The sequence below is a fragment of the Sparus aurata genome, chromosome 13 (assembly GCF_900880675.1).
Source record: "Sparus aurata chromosome 13, fSpaAur1.1, whole genome shotgun sequence".
Classification (NCBI taxonomy): domain Eukaryota; kingdom Metazoa; phylum Chordata; class Actinopteri; order Spariformes; family Sparidae; genus Sparus; species Sparus aurata.
Window position 1 is genome coordinate 15,639,063 of NC_044199.1, and position 23,151 is coordinate 15,662,213.

General features: G+C 41.0%; 1 protein-coding gene across 3 annotated transcripts in view; it reads left to right on the forward strand.

Annotated features, from left to right (window-relative positions):
* cltca (clathrin, heavy chain a (Hc)) overlaps positions 1-23,151 on the forward strand; it is a 32,635-nt gene that overhangs the window by 3,778 nt on the left and 5,706 nt on the right. For 2 of the 3 annotated variants that reach the window (XM_030437208.1, XM_030437210.1), the window contains exons 2-25: positions 6,671-6,878; positions 7,298-7,300; positions 10,321-10,589; positions 10,820-10,981; positions 11,089-11,202; positions 11,941-12,114; positions 14,841-15,038; positions 15,125-15,325; positions 15,787-15,939; positions 16,213-16,335; positions 17,134-17,271; positions 17,366-17,530; positions 17,651-17,831; positions 18,444-18,607; positions 19,849-19,974; positions 20,070-20,212; positions 20,371-20,605; positions 20,736-20,858; positions 20,943-21,088; positions 21,199-21,382; positions 21,466-21,658; positions 22,105-22,262; positions 22,346-22,618; positions 22,746-23,063. In XM_030437208.1, coding sequence (XP_030293068.1) covers positions 6,671-6,878; positions 7,298-7,300; positions 10,321-10,589; positions 10,820-10,981; positions 11,089-11,202; positions 11,941-12,114; positions 14,841-15,038; positions 15,125-15,325; positions 15,787-15,939; positions 16,213-16,335; positions 17,134-17,271; positions 17,366-17,530; positions 17,651-17,831; positions 18,444-18,607; positions 19,849-19,974; positions 20,070-20,212; positions 20,371-20,605; positions 20,736-20,858; positions 20,943-21,088; positions 21,199-21,382; positions 21,466-21,658; positions 22,105-22,262; positions 22,346-22,618; positions 22,746-23,063 — 4,152 coding nt within the window. The remainder of the gene's footprint in view (positions 1-6,670; positions 6,879-7,297; positions 7,301-10,320; positions 10,590-10,819; positions 10,982-11,088; positions 11,203-11,940; positions 12,115-14,840; positions 15,039-15,124; positions 15,326-15,786; positions 15,940-16,212; positions 16,336-17,133; positions 17,272-17,365; positions 17,531-17,650; positions 17,832-18,443; positions 18,608-19,848; positions 19,975-20,069; positions 20,213-20,370; positions 20,606-20,735; positions 20,859-20,942; positions 21,089-21,198; positions 21,383-21,465; positions 21,659-22,104; positions 22,263-22,345; positions 22,619-22,745; positions 23,064-23,151) is intronic. The other variant, XM_030437209.1, reaches the window with a different exon arrangement.

Here is a 23,151-nt window from a genome sequence, read left to right on the forward strand (position 1 = left end):
TAAAGAATTTTGATTGCAGAAGTGTCAAGTAAAATATTCTACCTGTAACCTAAGGCCATCTTTTCTCGCACAACATGATATATGCAATCAGTTTGTCATGCAGTCCTCTCTGTACACTTCTCTTAGGGAACTGAAAATATGTAACGTTTAAAGAATGAATGAATGAATGATGAATCAAACACTAGTAGCAGCACCTACTGCCCAGGTACTTATTAATGTTACGGTTCTGACCAATCAGCAATCCGTCTAAATTTATATCTGGTCCTCGATAACTATCCCTGTCTGGGAGTTGGCCATCGGCAATCATTAAAAATGGCTCTTGGATTCATATAATGACAACATGGTGCCCATTCTGTGTTGACAAAGGCTTCCCTTGCAAACAGTATTTAGCCAGCAGGGTTTGACAAGCCAGCTTTCCTTTCCGGTGCCAAAATACGCACTGTTGATGATATGCAAGGGGAAAAGCAAAAGCTTAAGCTCATCAAATAGTGTGTTAATTCAGCAAAGTATTTCACATACAAGTCTGTAATGACATGTTACTGTTATTTAGTTTCTCTTCATAGATGTTTTCTAAGTATACACAGTAATTTGTTAAGTTTACTAAACATGTCATGAGTTAGGTCTTCTGGCTAAAAGTATTACAAAACACCCATCAACAATGTTTTTGTTAAATGTTTACTATGTAGTTCACATTTTGGAGCATCTCTTGCGAACACCTAGCAATAGTGTACATAACAATCACCTTTTTTCTTATTTCTTTCTTATTTGCACATTAAGGCTTTCATTTCTAACAGTTATGAAAAGATTTTACGGACTGCAGTTATGACCCTCTCTGTCCATTGTAAACATCCATTAGGAGCTAGTATCTCCTGGACACAGTATCGTCTGATACTTACAGTGTACTTTGTGAAGATGTTATTATTCTAACCACAAGGTATAGAATAAGTCCAAGACCATTTATAAAATACATTTCCTCAAATGCCATGTAGTATTGTATGATTGGGCAGCACCATTGTTTTATTATTTAATGAAAGCCGTCATGTTTAACACATTTGCCTAGAATGCTTATATAAATGGAAATGTAACTGGTTGACAGATGTATACAAATGGTTGTAAATCAGATGTCTATGGTCTGAGAAAGTTCCCTAAATACTCAGAAAAGATGTGACTTGAAATCTTGAAGTGCCTACACTAACTGCATATAATTGAGATTTATTGTCAGTGGTGTTGGATAGTAAAATTAATTTGTTCTTGCCACATACCTGTAGCCACTCTCTTCCTGGTGGGAAGAGCTTTAAATATCACCTTACAAGGTTTGCATGTTGCACTTTGAACTGTGCTAGTGACTGACCAGCTGATATCTCGTGACAGACAGTTGAGGATAGAGATTTGCTGAACACTTGACATTCTGCAGCGCTTTTTAAATGTAAGATAAAGCGTGCATCTGGCGGAAAAAAGGAAACTGCAGTCCCAGAACCACCTCAGCAGAACTGGCCTGGAGTGAAGATGGAGATGGATGGGGTCCAGAAACGCATGCATTCCTTCCTTCAACCCCCTCCATCCCCTCTTATCTATGATCACATGTCCCCCACCAGTATCACATGGTAGTGGAGGAGGCAGAACTGGGCAGGCCTGTTGTTTCAGTGCTGGTAGACAATGGGTCCCTGGTTTCCTGTTGTGGAGCACTGCATTGAAGTGCTGCAAGCCTCAGCACATTACATAGCACATCCTTCCCTGCCCTGCCTTGAACTTTACATGTGTGGAATACACACACTGACACACAACGGCTTGTTTCTGCTGAGCAAGATGCTGCTTTCCTTTGAAGGAAGAGCATACAGGTTAAATCAACAGATGGGACTCCCTTTTGGTCAATAGGAATAATTCCAAAATCTGCTGGCTGAGTTTGTCTCTGAGAGATTCAGGAGCAGCCATGTGCTCAATTTCATGGTTTTTAACTAGAATTTGTGACTTTGACTCAGCAAGACAACTTCCTCACTTGGGCTGTTATTTGTATTGAGTTGAGTAGAAAATGTTATTGATTTTTGCGACCCATATCATATCTATGCCTGATACATTGCAGCTGTTGCAGTGGGTCCATATTCTATAGAACAATAATGACAGAATAAAACAAACATGTTCAAATAATGTTATGCCATAGTTAATGTTTTCACATTTAAGGTAAAGTACTTTGTTGCAGGAAAATTATACATAAGGACACGTATTAACAATGAAGCATTTTTGAAAGGTCTAATTTTGAGGTGCACATAAACAAAAAATCGGTGGTAGTGCAATTTAATCAAGATTATACAGTTATCACCATCATAAGCCAAGGTGATCCGAAAACTCTACTTGAATTATATGTGAGTGAACTCTATGTAGATGGATGTTCATTACCCTGTGTCCCATTAGTTTTCATTCCCTGATAAAAGGATGGGATTTGCTCAGACTTAAGCTGATGTGTATGAGTTCTTCTCTACAGTGCGCTTGTTCACACTGTGAGTGGAGCTGATAAGATCACCCTGGCCTCTGATTCGAGCTGCAGCTGCATCCTCACGTTGAAGGTTTATTTCAGTTAGGGCTTTGCAATAAGCCTATTTCCAGATACAAATTTCCTGCCTTCCTCCATGCCTTGCAGAAGAACGCAAAGCATCGTCAAAATTGCGAGTGAAAAATAGTCCAGTAAAGGCTGTGATTTGCTACACAACTAAATAAACGGAAGAGCGTAATATGAAACTATGGACATGTTTGTTCCATCACACTGTGTATCATCCTCATATGTGCAGCCCTAATTGTATTTAGCTCTTAAATGACATCTAGAGAAGGGTCGTGAGCGTTTGTTTACTTGGCCACTGTACTTTTGTAAAAGATGAAGGGTATTTTTACAATAACAATTAACAGCAACTTTTTTTTTGTTTTGTTTTCATCTCTCAGGGACTTTTTGAATTTCACTATGTAGACTTTGATAAAATGTTGTTCGACCTATAGTTACAACAAAGACACTCTTGATCAGTAGTTGTTGCATGCTGTATGTCAACTGATTCCTGCAAGCCGTAGTATATCATCATGTTAATTTGAGTGATTGGTGCAACTGAAATAAATCTTTAATAAAACATCTAATAAGTTGCTGTTAAATAACGCTGATTTCCTGACACTGTCTTGATAGACTTCCTCAGCAATTAGCTGACTGTCTTCTTTACTGGTTGACATTACCTGTGGACATTTCAGTGAGGGTCACATTCTTTTTTGTATTTGCAATTTTGCTGCCTCTAGTGCAAAAATATTGCCTCTCTGGGACACTAACTTGGGTCATGGCCTACTATAATGTCATATAACTGAATCTGTAGTTCTGAATGAAGTGAGCCAAAGAGGTGAAGTTAACGGTTTGTCATGAGACTAATGATGTTAATGCACATTGTAATAGCGAGTCACTGTGCCTCTTGCTGGCATTTCATTGCTGACATCGCACAAGCCCACTGGTCTGGTGTCACAACATTAGCCTTCAGGTTTCTCATGTAAATGGATTATTTTATTCCTCTTTTTGACTGTTTTTTTCTCTCTATCAACAAGCTTTGTACCGCATCCTTTTGTTTATTGGTATGCTTGTACAGATGACACTCTCCTTCTCACTCCTCCCTTAAATTGCTGTCCTGTCTCTGTTTTGCTCTCTGCTCGCTACCCTGGTGTTAATTAGGCTGTTGATTGATCCAAAGGTTTTGGGCTCTTATCAAAGCTTGTGCTAACAGCTAAGCTAAATGCAACAGCTCCGAGGCCAGGGCAGGCTAAGCTAAATGGCTAAACGATTTTCCACAGTTGCTTGTAGCTCCACTGGTTTGACCTGCTTTCACCCAAATTCCTGCTCATTGATGTCACATCAGCCCACAGCCGTGTTTTACTACTTTCCATAGCAAACCAGTCAGACAGACCAAACTGTGGTGTGGTCCATTTTCCTGCAGTGCAACATCTGTCTGTTTGTTTTTCTTTATTTCAAGGGACAGAGGTACCATATTAGGCCATGTCGCTCTTTCCTGTTACACGAATGCCTTTCATTGTGAATGAAAGGGCTTCCTGCTGATCCCAGAATAGATGGCAAATGCGAGGGAGAGAGAGTGAGAGAGAGAGCACGTAAATCTGTCTCAAAAACTATTGTGTAATAATAGAGGATGACCCCCCCCTCTTATGTAGACATACCTAGGTCTGGTTTGCAGGCAGCGACCAGGGAAACAATTTTAAGGAAGTTCAGTACACACAGTCTTAGATCTGAGCCACTACAGGATCAGGATATTCTGATATTGTTACACAAGATCAGCCCTGCTTTGAGTCTATGTTGAATGAGTCCATTTCAAGGGAGATGGCAGTTCTGATCAAGCAAACAGTTGCTAGTTATAACTGAAAGTAGATTTATTCAGTATGTAAGGTACAGGCTATTCTCCCCGAGGGATCTGTCCCTTTGTATGGTGTTGGAATAAATGTTGCCTCAGTAAACAAGGCTTCCCTCCTGGACAATGGTGGCAATAATTGTCATGGAAGCAGCGATGACGTTACTCTGTCACCCTCCATGGTAAAAAAAACAAAAAAAAAAACATGAAACACTGTGGTGAAAGCTTGCTACAGACCAGTTTTCAGTATTTTTTTCATAGCTGATAGTAACATTGTTCTGTTGTGTCATTAATCACCATGTCATTGAGAGGGGACCAGGTTACGCACCAGTGAAAGAATGTGGGTGGGGCAAGGCTGGGGGAGGGTGTGTCCTGTCATTGATAAAAGTTGTTGCCATTTCGTTGAGCAATTCCTGGAACTATGGTTTGTGTTTGCTGATTAGGACTCCTACAGATAATTGTTGACAGTGGAGCCACATTTTATCTTTAGCAAGCCTCGAAAAGAACACTTGCTGCCAAAAATTGGTAAATTGTGGTTGGCAAGCCTAGTGGGCTGCTCGGCAAAGATCCAATTAGTGTTCTCAAAACTGCCCTTGATATTTAAAAACGAAATTATGGGGCCAGCAAATTAGGAACATGCTAACCTTACGACTGGTAAATGATTGCAGTTATTAATTATTGCCATTAGAATACAGAACGTAGTTCATTGGATGGTAAATTAACATTTTCCTGTTCATCAAACTGCATTTGCCTTTATGCATGTAGTCTTTATGTAATTTTATTATAGTTCTCAGTTATTCATGACCATTGTTAAACATTCAAATACAATTTAAGTAATTAAGTTTATTTGTATATATGTATTTCTCAGCTCTATGGCAAGTTGAAATTAGGTCATAACAATGGTGCAAATAACTAAAATTGGGACATATCTACACAGCTGTTGTCTCAGGTTTAATCAGGAAATAACACCCCAGTTTCAGGTACTTATTTGACATTTGTACAATTGAATTGTATTGCTTACAGGTTGTGCAAGAAGAGGAAGTTGCCACAGCAAAACATGGTCTATACAAAATGTTTTTGGTAGTTTCATTTCCTTCAGGTTTACTTTACCAGTGCGTTGCCATTTGCACTGTTTGGCACTGCCTTCACTAGGTAGTGCTGTGTCAGGGTTTGTGTGAGGCAGGCAGGATGCCCTGTTCCCAGCCTTGGCAGTAAGCTGGGCTGCAGAGCTTGCTGGTGTTATGTGCTGCAAAGCATTTCACCCATAACCTCAGGCTTTTGTTTTATACAGGTTAAATCTCTTTATGTCCTGTTTTCTCTGCTGGGGCCTGTAAATCAGGGAAACTAAAGCAGCACTGCTGAACTGTTGTGTACTATTATAGGTTAATAGTATATGAGCCTTAGGATTTAAAATGGGTATTTCATGTGATTTAACATAATATTATGATCCTTTATCACAGGTGACAGTTGTGGTGGTATGACAAAATTGTCCTCATGAAGCAACTGTAGTCCTCATTGCCTTGACAGACCGGATCTTTACCAAATGCAATGAACTGCAAGTCAGACTGCAGCGAGACTACAGTGTTGTGAAATATGGTTGTAGTTTCCTGTTTGGCCCATACTTTGAGAATTTGGCGTTGGATTAGTCCTCCACCCAGCCGAGCTCTCTAACCGTTGTGAACACTCACAGCTCCATGTGTCCAAAGAGCTGCTGCTCTGTGTCAGGCCTGGTGACCTCATCGACTGGCTGTTGTAGTGCGAAGCAGCTGAGTCTAATGCTGTGTTTCCACTGCATGGTACGATTCAGCTGACCCTTTTCTTTTGGCTTTCTATTTAAAAAAATGTTTATATAGTACCTGGTACTTTTTTGGTATCACCACAGTTGATGTTGAAATTGCAGATTCAATGGTGCAGATCTCTGATTGCTCAAAGAGAGAATGGTCACTAGAACAGTCACCTGTGCGACATGGACATCGTGCACACTGCAAATTTGGACCGCAGTTGCATTTTTTGTAATGTGACTGACTTTTAAATATAACACTCACTGCAACACTTAAAAGTCATTTCCTGCTGCCCGGCAAAAAAGAACTTTTTTCTCTTTATTTTGCCTCACTGTTTCCTGCGCATCCCCTGGGAAATATTGTATTTGTACACGGTGAGACTCTGACAGGAAAAATTTAATCTCATTCATGTGATTGATTTTTTATTGGAAATGATATTTAACGATAACCTTTTGCAGGCTATTTATAGTCAACTTGACATACCCTCTACTTTGTTTTGCTCTTCTCTTTTAGCTCCAAAACTTAGGGATCAATCCAGCTAACATAGGCTTCAGCACTCTAACCATGGAGTCGGATAAGTTCATCTGCATCCGGGAGAAGGTGGGCGATCAGACTCAGGTCGTGATCATTGACATGGCGGACCCAAATACACCTATCCGCAGGCCCATCTCAGCTGACAGCGCCATCATGAATCCAGCCAGCAAAGTCATTGCACTTAAAGGTAAGGCAGAGTTTTGGTATGGCAGAGGCCACATTTCTCAAAATCAGTGTAGGAACTACCAGAGAAAACAACAGTATGTTACTTCATTGTTGGTTTTTTAACTAGTCCCCTGCAGCAGTAAATTCTGACATGTCTGTTCAACATAGACATTATCCATTAAATTAAGATTATTTATAGATTATTATTTTCATCTATTTCTGTCCATACACATCCAGTTACTTTAGTTTTCTGCTGTGAAGTAATTTTTATTGGCCAACATGTATGTTTTTTCCAAACGTTTGTCCTGTAACTATTCAAAGTAGCATATTTTTAATTATTTTTGTCCAGCATCATAATTGCTTTGACTTTTTTGTTGTTTTTGTTTTTGTCTTTTCTATGTTCTTTTTTTTTTTCTTTACTGCTTTCTTATGTGTTTGCAGACGGTGAGTTGAAATTTAACTACTTTGCTGTGGAAGTAAAATCCTGTTTAAGACCGTATCTATGAATTTATCTGATTCAGAATGGCCCTCTTCAGTAAACAAATGAAGCATACTGACTATTGATTACAGCTTACATCACGTTATACACCATTGTGTAGCATTGGAAGTTGCCTCACTAAGTCAGTGGCCTAGCGTAAAATATTTTTCATATTTGATTTCTGAATCATTATTTTGACCTTCCACATCTAGGCCATTGGAAAAAATGTCTTCATAAACAGGATTTAGCTTTCACAGCCTTATAGCTTGCTGGCATTTCATCATTTTTATTACATGTTTAAGTGATTTAGAAGCTGTTTTTTACATATGGTTATACTGTGGGTAAAAAACTATTTCATTTTAATTCATATTTCCTCTTGATTTTCATTTGAAATCCATGTCATAGTCCACCTGTGTGAAGTGGTAATTACCCAGACCTGTTGTCTCACTTGTTTCTCAACTGTGTTCAATAAATGTATCTCTATAGCAAAGTCTGAAGATTAATGTCCTACTATCAGTCAGCTTAGACTTGTAGCCTTTTTAGGAAGTCTGATGGCATCTGATAGCTACATTGATTTGATTTCTCATGTTCCTGATGTGACGGTAGTCCCAGAGGGGAAGTGAACTGGGTTAATAACCTGTGAGACTCAATGTCAGGGGGTGAAAAGTAAAGTTAATGAACACTTGCTGTTCAGCTGTAAAATAACTATATTATTTTGATAATTTTCAATGATTGTGAGGGCATTAACATGAGCAAATTATTTATCTCAGCTCATTTTACCATTATAATTATGTAAACCACTTACCAGGCTTTAAAGCATCTATTTTAAGTGAACATATCTAGTGAACATCAGAATTTCTGTTGGATTGATACAGGGCTGTTGATGGTAAAAGAACTTTGCAGACTTTCTGCGGCTCTCCTCTTTTAAATTTATCTACGTTTTTAAAATTAGTTAAATAACAATCCTTTGCTGACTGTTCTGCCTACTGAGGACATGGTACAATGTGCAGTTATAAAACTTTGAACTAAACTATGAACTTTTATAGAGTTGTAGCTCATTGCTGACAAACATGTGACTTATCGTCATAAGGAGTGAGCATTACAATAGACCTATCTCTGCTCATTACGCTGACTGGTTGAATGATAGACATCAAACACACAAGGCTCCTTGTTTTGACTATTTTAGGACAAGTAAATTTGTTATTGTTATTTGTAACATTCACCCTGATGATGTTTGCAATGTTCTACTAAAGTTATTGTCTTAATGCTCCAAATAAGAATACAGCGATCCCTCAGTTTGTAGTAAACAGGGTCAAACTGTTATGACGACAGGTCACAAAATTCTTCTGTTCTGAGGAAGAGGCAATTAAAGCACTATTTTTTTTTTCATAAAACCTTAAAGCACTGAGTCTTACAAATACAGTAAAGTTTCAGCAATACACATTATTCATCAGCCATAGCATACAAGTTGTGCTATTGCAGAGGACTTGTTGTGACTTTGAGGAAAAGACCTGTCATTAGTTCCGTAGCGTAGGCTCAGTGTAGACGCTTCCTCCCTCTTTCTTCCCCCACTGTCTTCCCTGTTCAGTCTACCATAATGATGCTTGTCATGCGACACAGTATTGAGCCTTAATCTTTTCATGTAACCATGTCTGAAAAAAACAGACACAATACGCACACACACCTCAAACAGCTGATCATGAATCATGATTCAATTAAAAATTCCTTTGCTTGCTCGTTGAAATTTGGCTGCTGCTGCAAGTGGTCCATTCACCACACTGCTTATTGTCCTCTGATCCCATGGCTTAGTGATGGCAAAATGATCTTGACTGTTGTGCTAACGTATTGGTCTTTACTTTTTCTCACTTTTTTGATGAATATTGAATAATGAGCAAACAAGGAAGTCACACTGCTTTTTTAATAAAGCTTTAGCTCACTAAATTAACCCTAACTAATACACAAAATGCAGGTGAGTGCACCTTTTTTGAACATTTAGTTTCTGATCTTTTATCAGGACATCACAAAACATCCTTTACTCAATTTTAGTTGGATCAACCATAATCATCATTGGAAACATTTCCTTCTACGCTTGTCCAAAAGTCTCCTAATTGCTTAAAATCTTCCCTCCCCTGTAATTGTGCCTCCACGTATCTGTTTAACTGTCATGTTCAAGTGTTGTATATTGAACTCAGATGCAGATGTGTTTGCCTTCTTTGTGAGTTGTTTGTTTCCTGCTTCCACCCTCTGTCTGCTTTGTTTCTGTCAATTAAGACTTTTTTCATTTAATGGGGCTGACCAAGTAGTCGGACATAATAATACATTACATATGCTGAGTACATTTATCAAACATCTTACCCGAGCTGTAGTCAGTTTAGTTAGATACTGTGTTTACTATTGCATATTCTTAATTTAAAATAAGAAAGGTAGGCGTGTATTACGTTTTTCACGCTCTCACAAAAACTATAAGGTGCACGTATTAGTTATTGATCATTGAAAGTAACCTTCCTCTAACTTATAGCTTATTCATTTACTTAACTTACATAACTCTACTTTTATCTGGTATTGGGCAACTCTGTAGTTATGTATTTGTATTAACTTGCCAAATCATAGTACAACTGCAGAGTTCGGAACAGAAAAATGTACTTGCTTGAAGTGCGCTGAATTGACAGAGTGACACCTTGTGTAGCCTCTATGGAGGCCTAAATTTAATTGATTTCACTTGCTTCATTATTTCTACACCAGTTGTCTCGCTACACCTCACATGTAACACAATTTCCGACTACAGCATGTATGGCATCCCCTTTCTATCAGTCATGACGTCGCTGCTTGATGACCTCTGTGTCATGACTACCAATATTTCAAATTTTAATCTCCCTCCTCTATTGAAATTTGGTGTGTTCCTTTTCCTATGTGTTGACACACTGTCACACAGAAACTAAAACATTGTTCTGGGGCCTGGCTCCTGCCCCTTCTCTCCCTCCTTTAGCCGCCAAAACCCTTCAGATCTTCAACATCGAAATGAAGAGCAAGATGAAGGCACACACCATGACGGACGATGTTACCTTCTGGAAGTGGATCTCTCTTAACACAGTTGCACTCGTGACTGACAATGCTGTCTACCACTGGAGCATGGAGGGTGACTCACAGCCTGTGAAAGTCTTTGACCGCCACTCCAGCCTGGCAGGTTGCCAGATCATCAACTACCGCACTGACGCAAAGCAGAAATGGCTTCTGCTCATCGGCATCTCAGCCCAGGTAATCTGCTGCTCATGTCTTCATAGATTATTATGAAACATACGAAATCCAACTGTAGTGTTTGAAACGCATCTTCATCACAGAAAATATACAATAGATAACTTTTTTGCATAAATGACTATAGATGCACAGTAGCTTACCTTGAGTATTGGTCAGTATGTTGTATACATATTTATATATATTCATATTTATATATATACGTATTTGTTTTGCCTATTTTTTTTTTTTAGCAAAATCGGGTGGTAGGAGCCATGCAGCTCTACTCTGTTGACAGAAAGGTCTCTCAGCCCATCGAAGGGCACGCTGCCAGCTTTGCCCAGTTCAAGATGGAGGGAAATACAGAGGAGTCGACTTTGTTCTGCTTCGCGGTCAGAGGCCAGGCTGGAGGAAAGGTGAGTGATGTTAATGCCTTATCAGCGGAAACAGATTTTAATGTCATATGCATTGATGTAACAAATCCTCCCTGATTCTGATGTGTGTTTTCTGACTTTCAATGCAGTTGCACATCATTGAAGTGGGGACCCCACCAACTGGCAACCAGCCATTTCCAAAGAAAGCAGTGGATGTGTTCTTCCCTCCAGAAGCCCAGAATGACTTCCCTGTGGCCATGCAGGTGTGGACCTGGCTCAGAATAGAGCTCTCACTTCTTCAAAAAGTCTATGCTAAACAAATTTGAACTAAGATGTTGACATAGGACAATATAAAAACTTTATCTCATGATTATCCTGGCCAGATTAATTGCAATTCACAAAATTATTACCATAATCATCAAAAGTTGCTAAAAACTCTACCCCATACATGCATAGGACATAAATCTTTTTGTTAGTGAAAATCCTTTTTTCTTTAAAATATGGTGATCATAAATTAAAAGGTCTTGCTGCATGAATAAAGGATGAATAAATCTTGGGCTGCTAATCTCCGAATTTGGAATGACTAGAAAGATGCACAGTCCCCTTTGTGGAAATTAAGAATGAATCAGAAAATCAGTCAATGACTGTAAATTGGCGAACAAGATAGATTTTTCAAGTCACCCATGAGGATATTCATGTTCACTTAATTTCCGATTATCCCAATGATGGAAATTCACAATTGTTTTTACCATGATCTGTGATAAGAATCCTAAATCCTCTTGTCCCTGCTGACATGTAAGTCGATTTACTAGATTTGAACAAGACATATATAGTATAATTATTATGTTCTATTACATTTTTGAAGAAAATTGACAGTTCCTCCTCAGACAAAGACTAATTAACTACATAAGTGTGGCGATACTATAGTAAGAATGTGGTAAAACATTTTTATTTAACCATAATCCAATTTACAGACACAATTTATCATCTTTGTTTGACAGATAAGCTCCAAGCAAGATGTGGTTTTCCTCATTACCAAGTATGGCTACATTCACTTGTATGACTTGGAGACAGGCACCTGCATCTACATGAACCGCATCAGTGGGGAGACCATCTTTGTTACTGCTCCGCATGAGGCCACCTCAGGCATCATTGGGGTCAACAGGAAGGGACAGGTAAGAATGTCAAGCAGTGTTCGTCTTATGTGCTCAGGGAAATTAAATGCGTGTTTAACATGGCTGCTCGGTCTTTTTAATGTCAAAGTATAATTTTGCTGATGAAACTAAATGTTCTTCCTAACCTGTGTCACACAGCCACATCAGAACCACGTTGTTATTACTTACACCTTAAGTCATCAGGTCATGTCACATAGCAAATCTGACACAGGTCATAGAACATAAACAAGCACAACATCAACATCAATTGTTGAATGGAGTAATAACAACAACTCCTTGTTTGTCTGTCGTCATCAGGCAAGATCAGACTTTACCGGGAGGCATCATAAATAATCCAAGGTGTAGTGTTTCACATAGAGAGCGGGGAGAGGGTTGTGTCTCACTGCTTTTGTAAAGCTGAACCAGAGAGGAGAACTGGATCCAGCCAGCTGATGAATAATGTTCCAGCCAGGCCACACACCACATGAATAATTGAGTGAAGTGAGGAAAGCTGATCTGAGGCAGTGACGGATTTCGCGGTATGGCGGGGCAGCGAAGTGCGTATTTGTGTGTGTACACACATCACATGCAGAGACACATATTTGGAGGCAGCGATGTGAGAGATAATTGGCCACTGTCTAGGCCCAGTGCCTCCAGTTGTGTGCCGACAATATTGGCAACCTGATACGGACTTAAGAGAAGTTGAGACGCTAAAATAAAACAGAATGTGATAGGTTCCTAATCCTTTCCGACATGTATTAAATTGAAAACAGTATTAAATGTATTTAATGTTTTGCAAATGACTGCATTCTTTATTTTCGTTTTACACTGTGTCCCCTTTTTTTTTTTTAGAATTGGGGTTGTTGAATATTTTTGTTGTGGTATAACAGTACTCTGGTGAAAGTTAATGCAAACAAAGTGAAAAATATCACCCTTGAAAAAAGCCATCCAGTATGTGGAGTTGGTTGGAAAAAAGACATTACTGAACTAAATGGTGGTTAACCACAGTGGTGTGCTGTCCTGTCATCGTGGTGCGAAATAATCAATACCGCCACAACCCCACTCTGAGTTAAAGTAAGATCTAGACACATTCCTGAAAAACAAAAAAATTAACATGGGCATCCTGATCATTTTATACAAATTAGTCTCTGATATTTCTCTGCTACTTGGATGTTTTGATCTCTTCAGTATTGTTCAAGGATCTGTATTTTTTCACATGAACAGAGACGCAAAGTAAACCATGCAGTGCAATGACAGGGGAACTCCGGCAATGTGCAAGAATAAGTAAAAAGTTTCTTATTGGTAGATTAGCAGTGCTTGCTTGTGAGTTTGATTCTAAGCATCAGATCTGACACCATGACTCAGACCAGGCAGTGTGTGCCGGACCTAGGCTGACATTGACATGCAGTGATGATAGCTGCAGTGCAGAACTGCTGCATACACAACAGAAAGGGAGAGAAGAGGGAAAGGAGTGAGAGAAAGCAACAGAGCAATAGGGAGCAAAGGGCCCACCACCCTTTAGCACATGATCTGAAGTGGGAAGCACAGCCTGGTGCCCTCAATCCTCTTAGTGCTGGTACTCTCATCCAATCAGAATATGCACCTTGTCTTACACGTCATTAGCAAGGCAGAGACCTATGATGTCTGCCCTCCAGTTTTGCTAGTCTGTGTTTGTGTCTGAGCCAGTGAATTACTTGATACGACAGCTCGTGTGTCATCTGATGCTTGGTGCTCTGTAGTTGTTCTGGCAAGTTTGTGTCTTTTTTCCATCAGACTCTGATCATTGTATTTATGTGGCTTGTTACATTTTAAGTTGACTGAACGGTATTGCTATAGTATATTTGTCTGAAGGACTCTGGTTGTAATCATTCCTGTCTTCGATATTAGCCTCTTCATCTCTTTCGGGTGCCGTTTCCTCCTCCCTGACCACACCATCATACTGAGAAGAACACAGAACCTCCACTAATGGAACTATTTTTACTCCTTCTTTTGTGTCCATTTTCTTATTTCAACTACCTCCAATTAGTCCACCCATGTTAAGCGATTCTGCTCTTGTGGCAAGAAGAATGAAGTCTAGTCACCCGTGTTAAAAGCTGGGGCACTGACCTGCTGGGTTTGTTTGTAGAGGGGCCAACAGTGGCTGTCTTTCTCCTTTTCCCCCCTCCCCTTTCCTTCATCCTGCTCTTTTCATTCAACTACTCCTCCCTTTACTCCCTGTTGCCAGACTGCTCACAAAAGCCATGCGTTACACTGACCCACAAATAATATATTGGCATTCAGCAGCCACATCCCAAGGCCAGACAGTGTTTAAAGGAGTTTAATGCTATTCAGCTGTGCTTGCTCACTCTGTTTATTTCTGGTACAGGACATGAATAAGGAATGTGTTGGTTTGTGCCAGATATATTTAAGATGAATTAAAATAAAAAATACCATCCGTTAAATTCACTTGAGACTGAATTCTGTTGGTCTGGTTGATTTTGTGGTATAGCTTAAATTCAGAGCCTTGCTAAACATTTATTTAACTGGTGTTGGGGGGCATCTGACTTCACTTGATGCTTCATATATGAAAGAAGCACATGATTGTCACTTCAGTACCCTTCACCAAAAGGCAAAATAAATTATATTGAACTGACATCAAGCACAATACAATACAATGAGGAAGTGTGGGTGTTTGAATTGGACTCATACAAACAAAAAGCTTTGAAATCATGCTGCCAGATTTTATCATAATTTTTCCTGTTACACAGGTTCTGTCAGTCTGCGTGGAAGAAGAAAACATCATCCCCTACATCACTAACGTGCTCCAGAATCCAGACCTGGCTCTGCGTTTAGCTGTCCGCAACAACCTTGCTGGCGCAGAAGAGCTCTTTGCACGGAAGTTCAACAACCTGTTTGCTGCCGGTAACTACTCTGAGGCTGCCAAGGTTGCTGCCAATGCACCCAAGGTACTACTATTGTGTTATGTTCAAAGCACTTGTTTTATCAGTCGTTCAGCCCTCCTCTCACCTTAAGTTGACCTTTTCCCTCTCAGGGTATTCTGCGAACCCCAGACACCATCCGTCGTTTCCAGGGCGTTCCAACTCAGCCAGGCCAGACCTCCCCCTTGCTGCAGTACTTTGGCATCCTGTTGGATCAGGGCCAGCTCAACAAGTTTGAGTCCCTGGAGCTTTGCAGGCCTGTTCTCCAGCAGGGACGAAAGCAGCTTCTGGAGAAGTGGCTCAAGGAAGACAAGGTATTGTAGATGTCCATCTCAGCCCCCACTCACAGGAAGAGGTTCTTCCTGAACTGGCCATTTGTTTATATAACTTGTCTATTATCTTGGATCATGTGAGAACATGTGTTATGTAAGGAATTTGTGTTTTTCTTAGAAACTGTAACTTGTACAACAGAATATAGACATTCCCCCATTTCCTATTCAGCATATCTCAAGTTAATTTTAACGTTTAGTTTTGTCATCCACATATTAACAAAATTTGCTCAGTATGCTCTCTGCTGTCATTGGTGCAACATGCAGTATTATAAAAAACACAACAAAGACTGAATATAGTGGGGAAAAAAGAGAAGAAAAAAATCTAAAGAAAAAATAAGGGAAAGACAAAAGAATAACACTGTATGGTGTTTTTTGTTTTTTTGTTTTTTTCAAATGAAAAATGAATTGCTTACAGGGCTAATGTTATTTGTCCTGTGGTTCAGTTGGAATGTTCAGAGGAACTGGGTGACCTGGTGAAGGCAGTGGATCCCACCTTGGCTCTCAGTGTCTACCTAAGGGCCAACGTCCCCAACAAAGTCATCCAGTGCTTTGCAGAGACTGGTCAGTTCCCCAAGATTGTCCTGTACGCCAAGAAGGTATGTCTGTCTTGCTGAGGTATTAGCACTTAAAGTTTAAATGATTCCCAATGATGATTTGTAAGGCAATTAAAGGCAAAGTAACACCCATATTAAATGCATTTCAAAACTGAACACCTTCTCTAATGCTTTAATCAAGGATTTAGTTTGACACCAAAAATGTCACATGGTTAAATGAAGATGTGTATAATGAACATTAGAGCTTTTCTTATTGGACTTTGTTAACTGAATTTTAAGAATATCCTTAATGTCGATTTTGTTTTGTTGTTCCAGGTGGGCTACACTCCAGACTGGATCTTTCTGCTCAGGAATGTGATGCGGATCAACCCTGAACAAGGCCTGCAGTTTGCTCAGATGCTGGTCCAGGATGAAGAGCCTCTGGCAGACATCACACAGGTCAGAGAAAGGGAGGAGTTATTTCCACTGAGGGATACATGGATTTTTGAAATTGATATAATTTCAAATTCTGCTAATATATATTGGTGTGGAACAGGTCTCTGCGAAAGAGCTTTAAAAAGATGTAGCTCGTACTTTGACTGAAGTCTAGAACAAGTTCGAAAATAAAACTATTGCCTGCTTCCCTACAGCGCAGGTACGATTGGCTTGTACTGTCTTTGAAGTTAGGGACCTAACTATACTTTTTTAAATGAAACTATTAATTTGGACCTTCTTATATTAAAGTCAGCAGTTAACAAACCAACTCCAGACTTTAAACTAGACAAACAGTTTCACTGAGTCACACACATGTCAACATCTGTAAACGTCAGCGATCTTGTTGTATAAAGGAAATGCACCTCTTCCTTAGCTTCCTGCCACTGCAGTCATTCTACACTGGAAATGTCAACTGCTGACACAGCTTTCTGTGTTGCCTCAAGTGCTGCACTGGCAGGGAACACGAGTTAAAGAATAAAACGCATTGCATCAGAGGCTTTCTTCAACCTTTTAGATGAGGAAATTTGTTGTAGTCAGACAACTTTGAATTTGCACTCCAAGTGGCCATTGGTGCTGAACTTTATGAGACTGTGGCAAGGGTGCTTTGCTTTTCTTGAAGGGAGGTGTTTCAGAGCAGTGGAATGTGGCTTTCAAAGAAATGTTGAAATTTGACACATTGATGTCAGGGTTTTAGCAACTTATAAAATCATAGGCTCCATTCCTCTTTTGAGTTCTTACCTGTATGTCTCCATATCTGTTCAGATCGTGGACGTATTCATGGAGTACAACCTGATCCAGCAGTGCACCTCGTTCCTCCTGGACGCTCTGAAAAACAACAGACCTTCAGAAGGACCACTGCAGACTCGCCTCCTGGAGATGAACCTCATGCATGCTCCACAGGTGGACACATCTACACCTACTAAAAGGAATCTGATAAATGGAGCTGGGCTGCGCTTTTTCTAACCTTTTTCTTTGCCACATGTCATGGGTGTAGGTTGCTGATGCTATCCTGGGCAACCAGATGTTCACCAACTACGACCGTGCCCACATCGCCCAGCTTTGTGAGAAGGCTGGACTCCTGCAACGGGCACTTGAGCACTATACAGACCTGTATGACATCAAGCGTGCTGTGGTGCACACACACCTGCTCAACCCAGAGGTAGGCTGAAAGGAATTAAAGTAAAACCAAAACCATTTTTCTTTTTACATTTTTGATAAACTTCTTTGTAGATATTGTACAACCTATGGCTTATACCAACATTCCCTCTTCCATCTCCAGTGGCTGGTGAACTTCTTTGGCTCGCTGTCGGTGGAGGACTCTCTGGAGTGCCTCAGGGCCATGCTGTCAGCCAATATCCGCCAGAACCTGCAGATCTGTGTCCAGGTGGCTTCCAAGTACCATGAACAGCTCACCACACAGTCTCTCACTGAGCTCTTTGAGTCTTTCAAGAGCTTTGAAGGTGAGATCCCAAGCTTGATTGTGGTATACAGCTTAATTTGACATTCAAATCTTTTTGAATGACTCACTAATCTATAATCCAAACAATACAAATGTTGTTGTTTTTATAAATTCATAGTCACTGATGAGACGTTTGCGTATAAGACCCAGTTCACTCAGAGACATGAAGTATTGAAAAGTAGCTCATGCAATCTTTGAAAGTTTAGGCTATGTTTTGTACAATTGGCTAGTTGACTTAAATATCCGTTTTACAGGCTAGATGTTAGAGTGGCATTTTTTTGTCCATCAGTTTTATTTGTGCAGCGGTTTCCTCCTGCCCATGTACTAAGATTGATGTCCCCTAACTATCAATTAGACATGTAGGCCAGAGCAGAGGCAGGACAATCAATACTGACTGTAAAGAATGGCCTAGGGAGGAATTAGTTCAGCTCCTCTGCTCTTACTGGAACCATGGAGCATAAAATGTAAGTAAGCCAAATGGGGAATAGAACATTTTTACATCAGTAATATCTTTTCAGGATGTATTACTGGATCTATAATGTTGTAATTAGATGGGAGGAGCTGGAGACATGCATGTCTTTTGAAGCTAATCATAAGTGACTGTGTCTCTCAGGTCTGTTCTACTTCCTGGGCTCTATCGTGAACTTCAGTCAGGACCCCGAGGTTCACTTCAAATACATCCAGGCTGCCTGCAAGACGGGCCAGATCAAAGAGGTGGAGAGGATCTGCAGAGAGAGCAACTGCTATGACCCAGAGCGCGTCAAGAACTTCCTCAAGGTAAAGCTGCAGGGACATTTGGAGTGATGAAACACTGACATCCAGCAGCTCTTTTCTTCTTTCACAGGGTCCTCTCTCTTCCTTTAGTCACTCTCTCTCTCATATACACTATATCTTTCCGTTTCTAATCTACAGTGTTGTTTTGCTATGAGTTTTTTTTCCCCCCACTATTAGATCTTGTCTGAACCAGAAAGGTTTTTCTGAATTTTGGAATTCCCATTTCCAGTCAGTTTTCATTCACTACACATCTTTCATAAAGTGCTTACCTCTAGTCCTATAAATACCACATGCTATTAGAAGACAACATTTTGACCCATTTCTAAAGATTAGAAAATTATTACTACAATGTTGCTAGCAGATCCCCAGCAATCTGCCTGTATTGGTTAAAGATGTTCAATCATCCTGATGGCAGTCAATTATCTTTTGTGCTTTTCCTCTTTTGTCTTTGGAATGGCAGGACATGTATCAGGTAAAACGATCCTTCCCCTCAGCACAGGACTTCTCCCTTCTTTTTTTGCTTTCATCCCTTCCCTTTAGGATTCAAACTGGGATTTGTATGGAGTCGTATGTGCTTATAAGCCACAATCCATACACTCACTCGTGTGCAACCAGGGCTCTTTGAGTTTTATGTAGTCTTAGTCATTCATTGAATGTTTTGTGTGTAACTGAAGTTAATGGTGAATAAGTTGGAGGTCCTGTATCCCTATTTGAGGACATTGAAGGTGTGTGTGTATAGCGTGTAGTCCCCTATTAGGAGCTTTTAGTCAGTGCAGCATGATCTTTCATGATATCTACAAGTTGCACAATCCCAGTTTGTTAATCCTATGTCAGTGTGTGTGGCAGCAGTGTGTCAGCACACCAGTACATTGTGGTACAGAGGACTCTCGTGGTCAGCGCTGTCTAGTGTTGACCTTACAAATGGCAGCTCTCTGCCTGTTAATAAGAAAGCTCCTTTAGAATATTTAGAGCTCTTGTTCTGTGTCTTATCTGTGAAACACACTAACTTCCATTTGTTGTAGTGACAAACCTTTTATTTTTCCCCCTCTTCATATTTTATCAAATGTGTCATTTTTCAATCAAGAAGAGTGGGCTCTGGAGCCAGAAAATGATGTATTAAATTTCATTTTCAGACCTGTTGGATCAGGGTTGGTTGATGTTTTGTGGCTTGTATGGAGGTGTGGTAAATTGTGTAATCTTACGCTCACCGTCACATATCTCCCTCCTCTGTGTTTGATGGACAGGAAGCCAAACTCACCGACCAGCTGCCACTGATCATTGTCTGTGACCGTTTTGACTTTGTCCATGACCTGGTCCTCTACCTGTACCGCAACAACCTGCAGAAGTACATTGAGATCTATGTCCAGAAGGTAAGGCCTTATGGTGAGACTTTCAGATTCATCATGACAATTATGCGAATTACAGAAATAACATAATGAGATTTATTGCTAAATTTGTGTTTTAGGTAAATCCCAGCCGTCTGCCTGTTGTGGTCGGTGGTCTCTTAGACGTGGACTGCTCCGAAGATGTCATCAAGAGCCTGATCCTAGTTGTAAGGGGACAGTTCTCCACTGATGAACTGGTCGCTGAAGTGGAAAAGAGGAACAGGTGCTGCACGATTCCACCCACATGTTTCCAAACATTTCAGATCCCCATATGAAGAACATTGTTGATCTAGTGCTCCAAATAGCATTTAACTTTGGCTTCATCCTGGTCTGAGAAGTTGTATGAACAGATGGAGTCCTGACCTTCTTTGTCTCTGACAGACTGAAGCTGCTGCTGCCCTGGCTCGAGTCTCGCATCCATGAAGGCTGTGAGGAGCCTGCCACCCATAATGCTCTGGCCAAGATCTACATTGACAGCAACAACAACCCTGAACGCTTCCTGAGGGAAAACCCGTTCTATGACAGCCGCGTGGTGGGAAAATACTGTGAGAAGAGAGACCCGCACCTGGCCTGTGTGGCCTATGAGAGAGGACAGTGTGACCAGGAACTCATCAATGTAAGGAGCAATTTTTTGTACTTGTGTGCCTCGCACGTGTGTACCCAAATGGCTGTTTCAATTCACCATCCTTTTTTTTTTAATGTAGTACATTAAACTGTCTTGTCATTTTTGTTCTTATTCATATCAGGTCTGCAATGAGAACTCCCTCTTCAAGAGCTTGTCTCGCTACTTGGTCCGCCGCAAAGACCCTGACCTTTGGGCCAGTGTGCTGCTGGAGAGCAACCCCTTCAGACGACCACTCATTGACCAGGTAAAGTATATAAAAGATAACTTCTGTCTCTTATTGATACAGCTGCATGGTGTCATCTCTAACCATCTATTCCTTTGTCCTCAGGTGGTGCAGACAGCCCTGTCAGAAACCCAGGACCCAGAGGAGGTGTCAGTCACTGTCAAGGCCTTCATGACAGCAGACTTGCCCAACGAGCTCATTGAGCTGCTGGAGAAGATTGTATTGGACAACTCAGTTTTCAGTGAACACAGGTGTGTAGCTCCAATACTTGCGACGTTTTGCTTTGGTCCCATGAGACATTTTAAAATCAAATTGCAAATCTAAAGTGTGCTGAGGGCTGTTTGTCTTCTCTTTCCCACAGAAATCTGCAGAACCTGCTGATCCTAACGGCGATCAAAGCTGACCGTACTCGTGTTATGGAGTACATCAGCAGGCTAGACAACTATGATGCTCCAGATATCGCCAACATTGCCATCAGCAACGAGCTCTTCGAGGAGGCTTTTGCCATCTTCAAGAAGTTTGACGTCAACACCTCTGCTGTGCAGGTCAGTCATTAGCTCTTAAACAGCTAGACAGGTACCTTATCGACTGAAGACGTGTTGACCATCCATATTTTATTTTCATGTAGGTGCTGATCGAACATATTGGCAACCTGGACCGGGCCTATGAGTTTGCAGAACGCTGCAATGAGCCGGCTGTGTGGAGCCAGCTGGCTAAGGCTCAATTACAGAAGGACTTGGTTAAAGAGGCCATCGACTCCTACATCAAAGCTGATGATCCCTCTGCATACATGGAGGTGGTACAGGCTGCTGATAAGAGCGGTAAGGAGACATGTCGAACTCAAGTAAGCAAAGATGGCAGCGAAAAAAAGCACCAGACTTTTGAGGTTGAGATTTTATTTCGTCTTGTTGAGTTGTCTAATGCTGTGCTGCTGTGCGTCTGCCAAAGAGGGAAGGAATAAAACCTGACTTACTGTGAGCAGATCAATCACTATGAACAGAAGGCAGGGTTTCAGAGAAAGCTGTAAGCCATTTGCCAGTGCCACTTCGATTGAAAGCGATTAACATGGGGTACATTGACTGTGTTATGGAGTTTGTTATTCGAGTTCTTGAGTGGAGTTCTTGTCCTTGAGGGGAATTTGCTGATAGTTGCAGCAATGCTTTATTCAAACGGCACACCATCAGCATAGAATAAAGTTGAGGGAGTGTTCCACAACTTCCAAAAAAGAACAAACCAACAGCTTAATATTACTGTCCATGTGTTTCAGGTAACTGGGAGGACTTGGTCAAATTCCTTCAGATGGCTCGTAAGAAGGCCCGTGAGTCCTATGTGGAGACTGAGCTGATCTTTGCCTTGGCCAAGACAAATCGCCTGGCTGAATTGGAGGAGTTCATCAACGGACCCAACAATGCACACATCCAACAGGTCAGGCACGTTGTCATAGAACACATTGTGAATAAGCTGTCAGGGAAAAAAATCCAACAGCCTTTATTGTATCTCTGATGTAGGTTGGTGACCGCTGCTACGATGAGAAAATGTACGAGGCTGCTAAACTGCTATACAACAACGTCTCCAACTTTGGCCGTCTGGCTTCAACTCTGGTGCACCTTGGGGAGTACCAGGCCGCTGTCGATGGCGCCCGCAAAGCCAACAGCACCCGAACCTGGAAAGAGGTGTGCTTCGCCTGCGTGGATGGCAAGGAGTTCAGACTGGCCCAGATGTGCGGCCTCCACATCGTGGTGCACGCTGACGAGCTTGAGGAGCTGATCAACTACTACCAAGTAAGCTAGAAATAGACTTCTGGCATGTTGTTTCAAATAAAATTACAATACACAGGGGTGCACTGTTTTTTTTTATGTAATTCTGAGATGTGACTTACCCCACTCAATCCTTCGTCCTCTCTCTCAGGACCGCGGCTACTTTGAGGAGCTGATCACCATGCTGGAGGCCGCCCTGGGCCTGGAACGCGCCCACATGGGAATGTTCACAGAGCTGGCCATCCTTTACTCCAAGTTCAAGCCACAGAAGATGAGGGAGCATCTGGAGCTCTTCTGGTCCAGAGTTAACATCCCGAAGGTCCTGAGAGCGGCGGAGCAGGCTCACCTGTGGGCCGAGCTGGTCTTCCTGTACGACAAGTACGAGGAGTTCGACAACGCCATCATCACCATGATGAACCACCCGACAGATGCCTGGAAGGAGGGGCAGTTCAAAGACATCATCACCAAGGTACACTTTGATGAGATGCCAAAATGAAGATTGTGCTCAAATATGATTACACTTTCTGAGGTTTCTCACTGTGTAAAATTATAATCAT